Source organism: Lycium barbarum, chromosome 4 (genome assembly GCF_019175385.1).
Source record: "Lycium barbarum isolate Lr01 chromosome 4, ASM1917538v2, whole genome shotgun sequence".
In the NCBI taxonomy this organism is placed as follows: domain Eukaryota; kingdom Viridiplantae; phylum Streptophyta; class Magnoliopsida; order Solanales; family Solanaceae; genus Lycium; species Lycium barbarum.
In genome coordinates this window covers 81,205,399-81,222,610 of record NC_083340.1, presented here as the reverse complement: position 1 = coordinate 81,222,610, position 17,212 = coordinate 81,205,399, and the positions used below count along the sequence as shown (strand labels likewise).

The window sequence follows — 17,212 nt, the reverse complement described above, 5'->3', positions numbered from 1 at the left end:
AGTAAAAAATATTTTGATACATTTTACATATCTTTAATTTAACACTATAAGTCTTATTTATTTTCTTACACTTCGTGTCATCCGTGTCTAAGTCAAAACAGAACGAATAAATTGTAACTGACCGAGTAAAACATTTCTGCTATATCTCTTGTGAATAAAACATTTCTGGTACATTTGTTGTTTTTCACATTTCTTGGTTGGATCAATAATAGACGACAGTGTTCACATCAACCGCTAAATGCTAGCGAGATTAAAATAGTAACATTAATAATATTTTAATTTTTTTCATTCCAACAACTAAAGCAAAAGTCTGTACTAAGTATATCAATCGCTCCTTTGCTTCCATTATCTACCAATTGAGTAGGAGTTGGAGTTGACTTTTGTCTACCACTCTCTCCTTCTCCTCTTCACTCATAGAGTCATTTAGATTCATCAGATGGGTGTAATTAAAGCAGTGATTGGTGATGGGGTGTTAACTTTCTTGTGGGTTTTATGTTCTTCTACTATTGGATTCTCTACTTACTTCATATCTTCTTCTTTTGGTGTTGTCAATGAAATGGTTTCACTCTTCGTCACTACACTTATTGTTTTCCTTATTTTCTTGATGTTTGGTTATCTTGGTGATGCATTTGGTGGTGCTGGTTTCAATCCAACTGGTAATGCTGCCTTTTATGCTGCTGGTCTTGGTCATGATTCTCTTCTCTCTGCTGCCCTTCGTTGTCCTGCTCAGGTTCTTCATATAACTAATTCACTTTTCAATTTTCCATGTCTTGACAGATAAAGAAATTAGAGAGTGTAAAATGAAGGAAATAGAGAGTACTCCCTTTGTCCTAATTCTTAGTTTGACTAGACACAAAGTTTAAGAAATACAAAAAGACTTTTGAATCTTGTGCTCCTAAATTAAAGATGTGTTCCTTTGGATCTTGTGGTTTTAAACTTGTCACGTAGGATGTTTGAAAAGAGGCAATCTTTCTGGGACAGAAAGCAAGACACTTAAATTACGATATAACTTCACTTTGGAATTTTCTTACTTCCCATGTCTTGAAAGATAATGAAAATAGAGACTACTGTCAAAATAAGTGTCCACTTACATAATCAAGAGGGAATTAACTTTATTTTTCCAAATTTGCACCTATTTACTCACGGAAATAAATAGGAAATAGTCTTATTAATTAAGGATAGTATATTCAAAATACCTATTTTTTCTATGAGTTAGTGTTTTCTTATAGGAGTTAGTATTTTCTTAAGGGTATGAAAAATGTTAAGTGGATACTTATTTTGAACCGGAGGGAGTATAAGATACGATAAACTCGAATCTCAGTAGAGGCTAAGGGGCCGTTCGGTAGGGTGTATAAGAAATAGTACTGAATCTAGTGTATTAGTAATGTAGGGTATTAATTATGCGGGGATTAGTTATGCTGGCATTTTTTCTTATTTTAATCTCAGTAGAGGCTAAAGAGTTAGTGTTTCTTGTACCGGTGGATGAATGAACTCTTTTCTTTTAGTTCGTTTGTGAAAGTGGCATCCCTACAAGCGAAGATGTAGATAAAAAGCAAACTGCCTAATGTCAGCTTAGATTTAACTAGGGGCGTCAAATGAGCAGGCTGGGCCGAAAATGGACTGAGTTAATAGCTAAGCGGGTTAGTGATCCGCCCAAAAGTTACTTTGGCCAAAACGGATTGGGCTGAAATGGGTTAAAAACCGGGTCATAACCCCACCCGTCCAATTCTTACTAAGTTTTAAATTCTTTGTTTGTTTTCTTATAATTTGTTTGAGCACCTGATAAAAAATCTTTCCTTATATTTAGCGAAAGTTTCTCATGGTCAATCTAGGCTGCATATCGTTCCAGTTTTAAATAAACATTTCAGAAGAAAAGAGTTAGGCAAACTGACCTCGGCTAAATAGGTTTTATATAGACTTGAAGCTAGAGAGATACTAAGGTACAGCGCTGGTGGAATGTACCTAAAGCCCCAACAGCCTTAGAGCCCTTTTGTGGTTTTTGCTTTTGATAACACTGATGAACTCTTTTTCTGTTTGGTATGAAGGAAACATTTTCCAGAATTTTTTTTCCAATTTTCCCATGTTTGGTTGGCCAAAATGTTCTTCAATGATGTACCAAATTGATACTAGAACTAGAACTGTCTGATTTGACAATGAAACTTAAGTAGCACAAAAGGAGGTGAATAGAATAAGCACAATTCATATTTCTTAACGTTGAACACTCGATTATAGATATTTCTGAAAAACTATAATTACTGTGTTTTGATTATTACAGGTAGCAGGTGCGATTGCTGGTTCACTAGCAATAATGGAGCTTATGCCTAAGCAGTATCACCACATGCTTGATGGGCCGGCTTTGAAAGTGGACGTACAAGCCGGAGCTATCGCAGAGGGTGTCTTGACCTTCATAATCACATTAATGGTTTTTGTCGTTATCCTTAGGGGTCCGAAAAGTGCACTTCTCAAGAATTTGTTGCTCACTATGGTAACTGTTCCATTGGTAGTTGTAGGTTCAAAGTACACTGGACCTTCTATGAATCCAGCCAATGTAAGTAATACCTCGTCTTGCTTTTCTTGCATCTTAGAACATAACATGTTGTTTGACCTTTCTGTGCTGCTCTTTTATGGAACTGTTTTTATGATTAATTATATTTGGAGAATACAACAACAACAACAAGCCCAGTATAATCCCACCATGTGGGGTCTGGGGAGGGTAGAGTGTACGCAGACCTAACCCCCACCTTGAAAGGTAGGGCGGCTGTTTCCGAAAGACCCTCGGCTCAAGAGAGGAAAACAAGACAAAAGGTCAGATAGGACCAAGCATATCGAAAACAATATGAAAACAAGGAATAACAAAAGCGAGAAAGTCTTGGTAGAACAGTCCGGAAAGAAAGGAGCATTAACTACTATAGATAAATAAGATAACCAAAGTACACCGGAAAGAAAGGAGCATTAACTACTATAGATAAATAAGATAACCAAAGTACAACGGCCCAACAAATATAAGCAGCAATCAAATGCAGAATTCAAATGGCAATAAACAAATGAGCAAAACTACAACTACTATGGTGAAAGGATAAGCCACCTAGCCTTCTATCCTAATCTGAGTCCTCCACAACCTCCTATCTAAGGTCATGTCCTCGGTGAGCTGAAACTGTGCCATATCCTGTCTAATCACCTCTCCTCAATACTTCTTCGGCCTCCCTTTACCTCTCTTGAAACATATATTTTTGGTAATTTCCTTCATATATTTGGATCCAACTATCTTTATGGGTGGACCCTGTAACTGCAGTCGCTCGCTTTCTAGACCGGAGCTGTTGATATTAGCGATGACTGAATAGTTTTCCTGTGATTTTTAAAAGGATGGATTGGAAATTGGAGGTTTTGATAACAAATTCTTTTCAACTATCAAAGTATTTGCTTATGGAAACCAGGGTTATTAAGGATCTTCACTTGCATATCTTGATCTTAGGCTTTGTGTGTCCACAAACTTAGCATATGTTAAAACACATATTCATCATCAATCTGTACTGGGAAAGAAAAAACGATTCTTATTTATAGAAAGGGATGAATTTTAAGTTTTTAGTAGAAGCAATGAACTAAATACTGGAGTAGGATAGGAATGCAATTGGAATTTCCCAAGGACTTCCAATCTAACTTTGGTTTCATAAATCATTTCGAAAGGCCCTCTTAGAAGATTCATCAACTTGGCCATTGCGAAAATAGACAGGACTCAATTCTCTTAAGAGATATAAAGGCTCTGAGAACCTCATGTACAATTGATAAAGTGCCCAGCATAACATAGAGTATAAAACACTTTGTTTTTGTTAGACCCTTCATTATTAATTGTAGATGGAAATATACAGATGGTACTAGTGGAGGTGAAAATTATTTCCCTAACGTTACACCATTATCCATCATAAAGGTCTTAAATGGTGTGAAAAAAGAATTAGCGGGACATTTTATCTGTAGAAAGCTGATATTCTCAAGATGAAGATCCTGTTGCCTTAGTTCTTCATTAAGATGAAGATCTGCATAATCTGCTATCTATTGTTTTCTACTCTATGATTTCTTCATTTCCCCTTTCTTCTTTCTTTTATTTTCTTTTCAGCGCCTTCTTTAGCAGATCCTCTTCTAGCTATTTAAGGAAAAGTTCTGGAACAAGAAAATATAGCAACCCCATGAATTAAAGGAGAATCATTACTAGAAGGGAACATCAAATCTGCCTGTATTTTTGAGAAACAATTCTAACCTCATTCATTCTTCCAAATTTACCTTCATGCATTATATTCTTTTGAAGCTATTCTGTGTTCTTTCAGACTCTAGCAATCTTCAGACCATGCATGAAGTTTCTGTGGATCACAAACCTAGTAAAAAATTGCAAGCATTCATGAAAACAAGGCAATACTTTGCGCTAATTTTCACTATCAAATTGGCTGGACTGGCATATCTTGGATTACAAATTAGCATAAAAGATAATGTTGAAGAGTCTCACATCGGATGAAAAAGGGATGGGTAGTCTCCTTAAATGGACTGAGGAAATGCTCCCCTCATGAGCTAGCTTTTGGAGTTGATTAAGCCCCAATATCTATTTCTTTACAGATAAAGACCATCCCTTGACTCACGTGACTGGGGATTTCAGAAGCCAACGTTAAGTAATGAGAATTGAGATCAGAGAACAAGAGGTGCTGCTAATGCGATGGTGACACATAAAAGAGACTAAGGGTGTGTTTGGTATGAAGCAAAACATTTTTTCGGAAGATGTTTTCTAATTTCTCATGTTTGGTCGGTCAAAATTCTTAGAAAACGTTTTCTCTAGGAAAACAAGTTCCTTAAAAATGAGAAAAATGCCTTCCCTAGTGGAAGTAGGGAAAACAAGTCCAATACATAGCATTCCACATTAGTTCTCTCCCCCCCAACACACCCCACCTCCATCCCTACCCTCATAGCCTCCATTCCCCAAACTCTTATCCTCCACCCTACCTCCATAGTGTTTGCCTACATTATATAAAATATTTTTGGGATAATATTTTTTGCTTACTAAACACTAGAAAATAAGTAAAAACCCACTTATTTTCTAGAAAAAACATTTTCCTAAATAGCAATCACACCCTGAGATGAACAAGTGTGTCACGACCCAATTCACGAGTCATGATGACACCTACACTATGCCACTAGTAGGTGAACCATTCCCAAATCATCAAGTCATTTATAAAATAAAGCGGAAAAGTTAAATACATTCGAATTACTAGCCAACAGTCTTAATAGAAATATATGAAAATGCGGAAAGATATCTTAATCTTGACAACTCCCAAAACCTGGTCGAACTTGTACAAGAGCTTCTAAATACATTACAAGTCTTAAATACGGAATAGAAAACTGTCTGAAATGTAAATAGACAGAAATATAAGGATAGGAGAAGATCCAAGGCTGCTGGTATGACTGATGGCTCACCCTGAAACCTCTAAATGCACCACCTCGCGACTAGCCACGAGGCCTGAAATTGGAACAAGGGTCGGTATTTGCACGGAAAGTGCAGCAAGTGTAGTATGAGTACAAACCACTAGTACTCCGTAGGTATCATAGGCCGACAATGAAGGAATACACGTATAAAGCATATAAAGACTGAATCTAAACACACATTAGGTTAACTCCCTTAACTTTGCTAGTTCTAACTTAGAATTCATAATTCACAGGACAGGTAAGCAAGTATCACATAGGAGGAACAGTAGAATAAATGGATGAATGAATATACGAATGCAATGCATTGGCCAATATCAATCCTGGTACACACATGCTAGCGGTCATTTTGTCTAGTCATGACCCATAGGTGACTCGCGAGGTCCATATACCCGTTAAGGCGTGCAACCCGATCGCATGTTGCGGCGTGCAATCTGATCCCATAATTTATATATGTTGCGGCGTGCAACCCATCCCATAGATCATCGCGGATATGTAACCTCAATCTTACCTTTTCCGGCCTTAAAAAGACCACCTCATATCTCCTTTTCCACAACTTATCCATCATGTATGTATGAATGAATGCATGTATGCAAAATATCATGTGCCATATATCATGAAAGTATGGAATGGATAAGCATATATCATGGAATCTCTTAAGTTCAGCTCAAGTATCAACATGGATCATTCTTTCATAATTTATACGAGTCATGGAGTGATGAGGTAAATGATGTTAATAATAGCAAGTATTCATCAAACATGACTATCATAGCCTACCTCGAAGCCGAACAGGAGCCACGAACCCTCAAGCCGGAGCCTTTCCCTTTCGAAGTATTTCCGAACGATCAAAGTCTATCAAATGTAGAATATATGAAAATACGATACCATAGATACCCATATTGTTATATTATACTCCCTCCGTTCACTTTTACTTGTCCAGTTTTGACTTTGCACACCTCTTAAGAAATAATAAATGAAGTTCATAATTTACCAATGCACCCATATTAATTGTTGCATATTTTCATTGGATTTGAAAAATGATTTGAAGTGAGTATTAAATACTATGGGTAAAATAGGAAAAAAAATTGTCTTCTCTTGATATGCTAAAAGTGACAAGTAAAAGTAAATCTATTTTTAGAATACTGGACGAGTAAAAGTCAACGGAGGGAGTACTTCCGGCCCCAAAAAGTCACCCAAAAAGGCAATTCCGAGCACCGAAGGTCAAAAGTGTAATTTCGTTGCAAAATCGGGCTCAACATACTCAAAACCTAAGTTACACGGACTCGGGTGCGGGTATCCGATACGGGTAGATTCGAGTGTTGGATTCGGCAAAATCTAAATTTAAAATTCGGGGGTACGTATCCGGTTATGGATACGGGTGCGGGGATTCGGCTAAGAAAATTCAAAATTATATAAAAAATAGAGCTATAATGATATTACAAATTTTGAGAGCTATTCTTATGAAAAACTTACATGTATATAAAATAAAAGTACTTCTTTGTTTATCTGAAACCTGAAGCAACATATATGAAATAAAAGTACTATAATATTGAAGGTATGTCATTTTCCTTATCTTAAATCTGTTTTATTTTTAATTTTGAGAAACCAAAATCTCAAATTTTTTCCCCAAATTTGTTGACGGACTCCGGTCAAAGTATCCGTATGTGATTGACCGTATCCGGAACGTTTGCAGTTCCGGCACCCGCACCCGTCCGTATCCGGGACGGGGACGACACCCAAAATGGCGAGTCCGTGTAACTTAGGTCAAAACAGTAGTCTATGAGTTTAATCGAGTCCAATGATACCCATATTGCTATGCTTTGATTCGTAACCCAAAAAGGTAACCCCGAGCCCCAAAGGGAAAAACTGAAATTTTATTTCAAAATTGGTTTACCCATAGCTTAATTAGTCTAAATCCAGAAACCTATTCAAAAAGCCATCATCTTATCCTCAAATCCATGATTTATCACTTTTCAACTTTTGGGTTCAAAAGTCAAAACCCTAGTTTTCCCCAATCAAACACGAATAAAAACGATAACTAATGGAAATAATTATTGGGAAACATCAAAATAAAGGTTAGATACTTACCCCCTCGTTGAGACGAGAACAACGCCACGACAATCACCTCAAACGGAGCTCTAGAACTCAAAATATGCTCAAAATACTAAATATTTCGGATTTGTCCAATTTAAACATTGTCCAGACATATTTACTTCTTCATTATGGCAACCTGCCATGTGTCGCGATCGTAATGACTTTTTTTTTTACACCAGAAACCAGCAATGCATTTTCGAAGTAAAATAGCCATATCTCCCTCGTACGACAATTCTTGTTGCTATAGCTCCGAAATTACGATACAGATCTAACTGTTCGATCAAAACACAAATCAAAGGTCGTTTACTCAATATGGTACCCTTTATGCTCAAAACGACGTCGAAACCAAAAACAAATGCTATACAACCCAAACCCGTCCGAAACTGATTCGAATCTAACCAAAATTTGTGGACAAGTCTAAAATCATCATACGAACCTGTTCGAACTTTCAAAACATCAAAACGGGGCTGTCTTGACCCGATGTTGACCGTGGTCAACTCCAAATCTTCTCAAAAGCTAGTTTCCTAACCAACCACCTAAATCACACTCGAACCTCTCGAGAACCGAACCAACGACTCAACTAAGTCATAAATCACATTCCGGACCTAATGAAATCGACAAAACTTTGAAAAGGACTCATTTACCGCCGATGTTGACTTTGGTCAACTGTTCTCATTTCTTAACTTAAAAATATCCTTTTCGTTACTCAAAACTCACCCGAAAGCCTCGGGAATTGCACCACCCATCTCCGCAAGTCATAAACGTCAATATGAAGCTAATGGAATCAACAAATTCCCAATCCAGGTCTTATTTTTTACCCTTGACCACCTTTTCACCGTAAATAGGCATATTAAATATTAAAATCGACTAATTGTCAAAAGCCAACCAAACAAACTTTAAAATTAGCTCCGTCAATTTCTACAGGTCATAAATAATATTACAAATCTAACGAAATCTTCAGATACCCAATCAGAGCACGTTTTCCCAAAACGAGCAATTAATCCAAATAATTGAATACCGGAATTTCCAAAATGAAACCTTCTCCCAAAGTGAACCAAATGATAGCCTTTTGACTTCAAATTTTGCAACCAAGTCAAAATAATTATTACGGAGCTTCTGGAATAGACGACATGCAAAACAGAGTATCGGTTCTCAAAACGACCGACCGGGTCGCTACAAATTGTTACTTCTCTCTACACTAAGACTGCATGTTTCTTGGGAAATTTATAACCTAATGAAGCGTTTCTTGTTGACTGTCCAACTTTAACCTTTTTCAAAAAGCTTTCTTCCCTCCATGTTACATCCCCATAGCCTCCCATGTCACACCATGAGGAGTGAATTTAGGGATTAGGTGAGATAATTTCTTAATTGGTGTTTTCTTGGTGTTTTCATTTTCCTGAATCGTGGTAAAGGTAGTTTGAGAAACCAGCTTTGGACTTTGCTCTGTTTCTCAATCTTTCTCTAAAGAATCACTGAGCAGTTTTTCCAAAATTGAGATGACCACTGCAAAACAGATGCACTTTCTCTGGCATTTCTGTATTGGAAAAACGAGAAGTGAAGAAAGGTGCAAATGAGATGTGCCTATCTCTTTGAGTTCTTAATAAAAATTGCCAATGTGTGAACATTGACCAATGGAACCTTGATTATGCTTGTATTTGCCTCATACTGTCATGGAATATGGTAATTATTGAAAATGGATTTAGACGGCGAATATTAGGTAAATCTCTCTTTCAATCTACCTAGATTAGCGTCTAATCTAGAGAGTGATCACACTGCTATTGTTTCCTTTTACTTGCCTTCGTAAGTTGTAAAACATCCTCTCATTACTTATTTGCATTTTCTGTAGCCTAAAGTCTAGTCACAAACTTCTTCGCCAGTGTAAATTAAATAATATTTTGCTTTTACCTATCTTTGTTTACAATGTGGGGAACATAAGACCGGGAATGAGTTCAATCAAGAATCTAGTGAAGATGACCAACCAAGTCTTTCATTTTACCCTCATTTTCCATGAACGCGTACTGATCCTGATTTTGGACTTTATACCATTTCCTTCTACTAGCAACAGTTCTCTCTCTCTCTCTCTCTATATATATATATATATAAACATCATCTTGGGCATATTAAGTTTGTTTCTCTTTTGAACTGGTTTCTTTAGGGGCAACGGATAATTGGTTTGGTAAGGAACGAAATACTTTTGTTAGTATCATCCTTCTCTAACATGGAATGCTATCCAAATTGTCAAGGAATGCTTATGTGATCTGCAGAAGCAGAATAAGTTCCTTACCCACTCCCTTTTTATGAGAAAATCTGAATGTCAATTTGATTTTTGTTGTATTAGTAATAAAGGTAAAAAGTCCATATAAAAAAGGTCAGTTGCATGGCAAAGGTGTCATTGTCACACATGGTTTAGTTTTTGACGAATACTTTTTTTCATTTATTTATTTATCTATTTGCTAAGTTGCTAAAATATATTATGAATTGTGAGTCAATAATGGTCGGGAAGTAGAAGCTATGTCACTGGCATTGTGATGCTGAGTAGTTTTATTTTTTAATGAATGCATACTGCCATCTTTGATATCCTAAATCTTTAAGGTAAATTTCATAAATGTTCACATAACTATGGTTTTTTATTCCACCAAAGTCACATAACTATCACAAAACTTTCACCCTACTAACACAAAAGTCACAACTGCCAGAAAACCCAACATTTCGATGAGTGATAATTTTTTACTCTACATTTTAATCACTATGAGTTTGGATTAAAATCTTGAAAATAGGGATGTAAAATTGGGGGAAAATTTGGACGGTGTTTTTCAAATGATGTGTAGGATACGCCATTTGGATACATTTGAAGATGGTAAAAAAATAGTGGATTATCACCCATTGTAAGAATCGATTTCATTCAACCTTTGATTCAAAGAATTGCGCTTAGCCCCCTCGCTCATGAAACGACTCTGTTGCAAAGGATGACAGAAGGTCCGTAGTACCCGAAGCACTGGAGTGATCCAGTAGCCGGGATGAGAAACCGAGTTCTTCCTATGGTTGGCACGAGAATCCCTCTCAAAGGGGAAGAATCAGATTCGATCTCTGGGCTTATAACCAACCTATGAATAATGGTTTGTCTCGTCTAGTTGGTCTCCTTCTTGGCATCAAGGGTCATCCATACTAGTTAAAAATTTGGGTGGTATCAATTCTCTTTTAATAGGGTATATATTTTTTAAATAAAATATAAAAAAGGGTTAAATTGTAGAGTAAAAAATTTATGCTCATAGAAGGTTGGGTTTTCGACAATTTTGACTTGTTTTAGTAGAGGGTGAGAATTTTGTAATTTTCCGTTGGAAAACATAGTTATTTGACTGTGGTGAAGAAAAGTATAGTCATGTGACCATTTGTGAAATTTACCTAAATCTGTAGCATTTTTTTCTTTTTGCTGTTTCCTGCTTAAGTTCTTAAATCGCTCCATAACACGCATGGCATTTGCAGGCATATGGCTGGGCTTACCTAAGCAGCACACATAACACATGGGAACACTTTTATGTTTATTGGGTCAGTCCCTTCATAGGAGCAATTTTGGCTGCATGGATTTTTCGTGCTCTATTTCCACCTCCAGTAGAGCAGAAGCCTCAGAAGCAAAAACGGAACTGAATAAAGATTATTCTGCTTCCATTTATTCTCTAGCTCCTATATTGTTGTTGTAGCTTTGTCCACCAAGGATGGCTTAAAACTGCTTTTACACAGCATTCTTAAGTGGAAGAGGTTATGTAGTTTATCATTTTGTTCAAATTGTAATAGATATTTTGCCCTTTTCTGGGACGGTTTAAACGATATTATTCAGCTATTAGTGCAACATTTTTGTTGTCCAAAGCTGGAGGGTGCCCGTGCATTTCTGCATATTGCTAAATTGCTAGTGGTCAAAATGCTTTAGAATGCTTTATTTAAGCCGAGGGTTTATCGGAAATAGCCTCTCTATCTCTATGAGATAGAGGTAAGTTTTGCGTATACTCTAGCCTCCTCAGACTCCACCTATGAGATTATACTGGGTTGTTGTTGTTGCTGTTGCTAAATTGCTAGTGGGTAAGGGTTCAAGTCATATTAGTTCGAGAAAGAAGTTGACACGTTAGATTGAAATCCTACCCATATATATGAGAAATGGATAATGCGACGATTTTATTGAAAGAATTGAAATATGCACAATCTTGGGAAGTAGAGAGGAGGCACTCCTAGAAAAAGAAGCCTAGTTCAAAAGTTGAATAAGCTGTGGCATTTCTATGTCTATGAGTTGTAACTGGTTCAGTCATTTCCTCTTATTAAGGTTATGGGCTGATACCACTTCACCCAATCAACGGAAAAAACATTCCTGCGGTCGGATTATATGATCATGGCACTGGCCATAGTGATTATTGTGATAATAATAATTGAGAACAATTATGATTACAGTATGGCCAGTGCCACTATCATATAATCCTACCGCAGGAATGTTTTTTTCGTTGATTGGGTGAAATGGTATCAGCCCATAACCTTAATAAGAGGAAATGACTGAACCAGCCCATAACAATTGTTTGCAGCGAAAATTTCACTTAACCCTTTTACTTTTTGGGTTAGGAAAATGATACTCATTTCATCTATTGAATGGTGCAATAATCTCACACAATCTTAAATTTGTGTAAAGCGTTTATTCTTTTATCTTGTCATTCTTACATATTGAATGGTGTAATTATCTTTGAAAATATTTCTTTGGTAATGATTTAGAAAATAAAGTAGCAATCCTGAATATTAATATAGTTTATAAGTGATATGATATTTCAAAATTTTGAAAAACCACCGGAAAATGTTAATTCAAAGGGGTTATTTATTTAAAGTAAAAGATGACATTCTTTCTTAAATCAAAAGACATAACTTCCTAAGTTAAAACTATTAATTTCTCTTTTTTATTTATATTTTAAGTACGATATTTAAGTTATTCATGAGGCATTTTAGGAATTCAACTGTTGAATTTATATTTATATACTCTTTTGTTTGTCTGATTTTGACTTGGCACGGGTTTAAGAAAGTCAATACTCCCTCTGTTCCAATTTACATGACACCATTTTTTGTCCCAAAAAGAATGTCACCTTTTTATATTTAGAAATAATTTAACTTTAAAATTTCTCGTTTGCCCTTAATTAAGTGATTTATAGCCAGCAATTATCTAAGGTTTTATTTTAAACTACATATTTCAAAAGTCAACCTTTCTTTCTTAAATTTTCTGTCAAGTTAAATGGTGACACATAATTTGAAAAGGAAGGAGCAAGACTTTTGAATCTTGTGGTTGTTAACAAAGATACCTAAAGTGTACCAAAAATATCATTTAATCATGTGGTTTTAAATATACCATGTGAAAAATTGAAATTAAAGAGTTTTAAGAAAAAATATTTCTTTTTTAAATAGAATAGAATAAAAGAAAAATAAAACAAATAAATCGAAAAGAAAGAAAATATAGCCCAATCATGTATATAGAAATCGGATAGATAAGGAAGTCTTGAAATTGCCATAGAAGGGGTCCACTAAAAGAAGAACTTATCAAGAACCAACCAATAAAATTCCAATGCCAAATGCTTACTCTTATCCGAGTACCCTAAAACCACATGAGAGCATTTCTTGTTTTTTTGTGGTGTTTTTGACCTTATAGAATTAACGTCCCACTCATTTAGAGAGTAAATGCACACATACCAAAATTATGGCTCAGTCACTGTCCCCAGTTGCAGCAGCTACACTAACCTCATTATCAACCAAGAAGAATGCCCGTTTGAGGTCTCTTAGAGTTTTGGCTATCCATCAAAGGTCTGATAAAGAATTGGACACAAATGTTGTCTCTCGCAGGTTAGTTAAATGTTTGTTGAGTTAATTTCTCTATGTTTACTCAAAGTTACTCCCTTGTTTCAAAATGTTTTTCTTATTTTTTTAGTCCGGTTAAAAAAGAATTATTGTTTTTCTTTTTGGTAACTTTTCAATTTCAATTCTTCATGTGATATGTTTAAGATCACAAGATTAAATAGCATGTTCGTACATTCTACGTATCTTTAATTTTGAAATTAAAAGATTCAAAAATATTCTTTATTTTCGTAAATTTCGTGTCAAGTGAAAATCAGACAAATATTTTGAAACTGAGGGAGTATTATTTTAAAATGTCATTTTCTTTTTTGTTAAAGGGAATAAGAATAAAAAAAAATGTAACTTTCTCAAATAATAATTATTAATTCAGTGACTATTTGAGAAATCCACTCATTTATTTAATTTTAACTTCAATTTAGGGTTTGTATGTCAGGGTTTTTCTTTTTGCTATCTGGTAAATTCACTAAGAAGATAAAGTGCTTCATGCTAAGAAATTATGTTGGGGGAAAGGATCCAGTGCATTACTTAATGGTCCAGTAAATCTTAATGGTATCATGTATAAAAGCCACCTGGCTGCTTAGAGTTTTAATGGTTTGGATGCATTTAATTTTTGAGTGGCTTTTATCTATGATACCATTGAGATTTACTGGACCATTAAGTACTGGACTTTCACAATGCAAAAGCATGATAACGTCAGTTCCTTTGGCTTATGTTGGGAGTTATTTTACTTGTATTTCAATTGCCCACACAAAAATAAAGACAATTTAATTTCTTTACATTCTCTCGTGCAATGTAAATAGAACAAACAGCGGATACCCATTAGCTAACACATCAAACTGTATCTCTGAAGGTCTTTAGATTAAGAAGGAACTGACGTTATCATGCTTTTGCTATATTTTTGTGAGTTAAATATAAAATTAAAACTTAATAGTCTCGCTGTATTTACCTTTTTCCTAAACCCTGTATGGATCCTCCCAAAATAATTAAGACACAATATGCCGTAAGATGAATCGAATCCTAGAATTTAAAAGGACAATTATATTGGATTAGATCTCTAAGATATAATGGAGTTAGATAAAATTACTAGGGAAACCACTTCAAATGTGCAATTTTTTTTTTTCCTATAGAGAGATGAATTACAACTAGAATTTGAAATGTAAGAAGTTCGGTAAGCAGATATGTCGACAGCAGAACAACAACCGGCCAGTAAACTCCTCAAATTGAATTCATGCTACAGCCACATTGGCAAAATCAAGATCAAGGGTACTGAATTTCACCCTTATCTTGGTAATGTAGCGTTGAAAAATGTGCAAAATTAGCTGTTCATACGTAGTTTGGTAATAATAGGCAGTCTAATGTCATAAAATTAGTTGACAATACAACTCTTTAAGAAATGCTGCAATACCACAACAACAACATATCCCGTGTAATCTCAAAAGTAAGGTCTGAGGAGGTACGCAGCCTTACCCCTACCTTGTGAAGGTAGAGAGGCCGTTTCCGATAGACCATCGGCTAAAGTAAAACTAAGAAATGCTGCAACGTGCGAAAATATTCTTGAAAATATGTGATGTTGGCATTGATGCAGGAGTTTGGCATTGGGCTTGGCCGGAGCTGCGGTTGCGCTGAATGCAGGTAACAAGAAGGCAAATGCTGCTGCAAGAAGGCCTCCACCACCGCCACCAACGGAGAAAAAGGATCCAAATGTCAGCGGTGTCTTAGCTAAAGTATTAGCTAGCAAGAGGAGAAAGGAGGCTATGAAAGAATCCATGGCCAAGCTAAGAGAGAAAGGGAAGCCTGTCAATGAACCATCTCAATAGTTTGTTGGCTATGTTTATCAAGAGAATTTGTTGCTCTCTTTTTTAATTTACATAGTTCAGTTTTAAGGATTGCAAAGTTAGAAGTCAATGCTATCAATAATGAGATCAATGGTGAAAAAACAATCATAGAAGGCATTCATATATAGATATTTTTTGACTTCTAGTAGAGTATGTGTTTTATAAAGGAAAAGGTCCCTTGGTTTACAAGGACGGACATGCACAAGTCACATAAGAAATTGACCGATGATGCAGAATGGATACCGTAGCTGATAAGTAACGAGGAATATTTCTTATTAAAGGAATGTACATACTTTCCTATATTTTATATGTTTGTAATTGCTTACCTTCCTTGTTTAGAATTCCTATTAATACATGTAACCTATGTGTATAAATACCATTACATATATAATGAGAATCGCTATGGTTTCATAACTTTTACATGATATCAGAGCCAAGGCTACTGCGCCAAAATCATAGTACCGTCGACCCCCTCTTCTGCCTCTAGGATTTTTTGGAAAACTCGAGAACTGGTGATAATTACACTAGTTGCAACTACGGTTGGTGTTGTGATCTTTGCTTCAGGCGCACCACCACTGTCATCGTATAATTACCTCATGCAAATTATCTCCCATCAGGCACCCTTTAAGCTTACTTCCACCTATAAAAGATACAATTTATGTTGATTCTTAGAGGATGTGCTCTCCAACATCATATTGATGGCTCAGCCATTGTATAAGATCGCTTTCTAGCAAATAACAAGGTTAACCCTTTTACGTTGCAGGTTCGTCAAGACGAAATGGTTCGTAGTTGGATTATTACGTCTCTTTCGAGAATCATCCTCTCTCAAATTGTAGGTACCGAAAAGACTTGTGAGGAGTAGGGCAAGCAGGTCATGGCCCATCCACAACATCCAAACCTAAGATTTGTGAAACTTAAAGTCTCAGTTATATAACCTTCAACATGGCATTAATAGTATCGGGACTTAAATGTAGAAAGGAAAAAGTATTGCAGATAAATTAGCAGCGTTGAAAAGTTCAGTGCAGGTAGACGACCTTTTTGTATTCATCGAGGCTGGGTTATGGCCTTTAAATCATCCCTTTACACGAGCTCTAGAGACTCATCATGAAGATGTCACCTATGATGTTCTCTATGGTAAGTTGTCGAATCAAGAGCGCATAAGCGTTCTTTTGCCAAACCAATTATGCTCAACGAGGTCAGTGCAGAGGCCGAAACAATAGGGGTCACGGTCGTCGAACCCAGGTAATCACACTTACAATTCACGGCAACATTGGCTCATTCAAAACACCGCACTCGTATACCAGGCTCCTATAGACACGTCAAATACTTATTGCCACAACTACGGAGGCTTGGGTCATATATCCCGTGTGTGTCCTTCGCTGAAGACAGGGAATCGATATCGTGCCAACTGCCCAACTCTACAGGAAAATCTATCATGGTTAATGGACAGTGGCACTGCGCACCATCTTACTGTCGATCTTGATAATAATGCTATTCATTCTAAATATCAAGGTCTAGATAAAGTTACAATTGGTAATGATTCTCAAATTCCTATCTCTCATATTGGCAAGTCCAATTTGATTGCCTCTAATTGCTCCTTTCATTTAGATAATCTCTTACGTGTCCCCACAACTGCTGAAAATATTTTGTCTGTCGGCTCGTTTAAGAAATCTAACAATGTTCTTGTTGAATTTTTCCCTGATTTTTTGGTTGTGAAGGATTTGCAAATCAGGGTCAACCAGGGCCCTGTAACATTGGTCTATATGCTTTTTAGGACACGTCTTTACAGTCCTCACCTGCTCGCGTTCCTCTGGTCTATTTGTCATCATGGTACCGTCAAAGTCTACTACCTTGTATTGTTGGCATGCTCATCTTGGCAATACTTGGGCCGCCACTGTTTGAATTTAAGTTTCTAGTTGTGATCTTTTTGTGATCTACCTGTGGGCATGAAC

At 36.2% G+C, this 17,212-nt stretch overlaps 2 protein-coding genes and 1 non-coding gene across 3 annotated transcripts; 2 read left to right on the top strand and 1 right to left on the bottom strand.

The window, feature by feature from the left end:
• The first annotated feature begins 206 nt into the window (after positions 1-206).
• On the top strand, positions 207-11,418 carry LOC132636111 (aquaporin SIP1-2-like). The gene is made up of 3 exons (XM_060352817.1): positions 207-730; positions 2,276-2,548; positions 11,038-11,418. The coding sequence occupies exons 1-3, from the start codon at positions 437-439 to the stop codon at positions 11,197-11,199; spliced, it is 729 nt and encodes a 242-aa protein (XP_060208800.1). The 5' UTR covers positions 207-436; the 3' UTR covers positions 11,200-11,418.
• A 1,754-nt stretch (positions 11,419-13,172) lies between these two features.
• LOC132636110 (uncharacterized) lies at positions 13,173-15,685 on the top strand. The gene is made up of 2 exons (XM_060352816.1): positions 13,173-13,413; positions 15,011-15,685. Exons 1-2 carry the CDS (start codon positions 13,271-13,273, stop codon positions 15,240-15,242), a joined length of 375 nt encoding a protein of 124 aa, XP_060208799.1. The 5' UTR covers positions 13,173-13,270; the 3' UTR covers positions 15,243-15,685.
• LOC132639022 (small nucleolar RNA snoR109) lies at positions 14,578-14,665 on the bottom strand. The gene has a single exon (XR_009582069.1). It is a non-coding gene; the product is annotated as a small nucleolar RNA snoR109 (small nucleolar RNA).
• Positions 15,686-17,212: the final 1,527 nt, after the last annotated feature.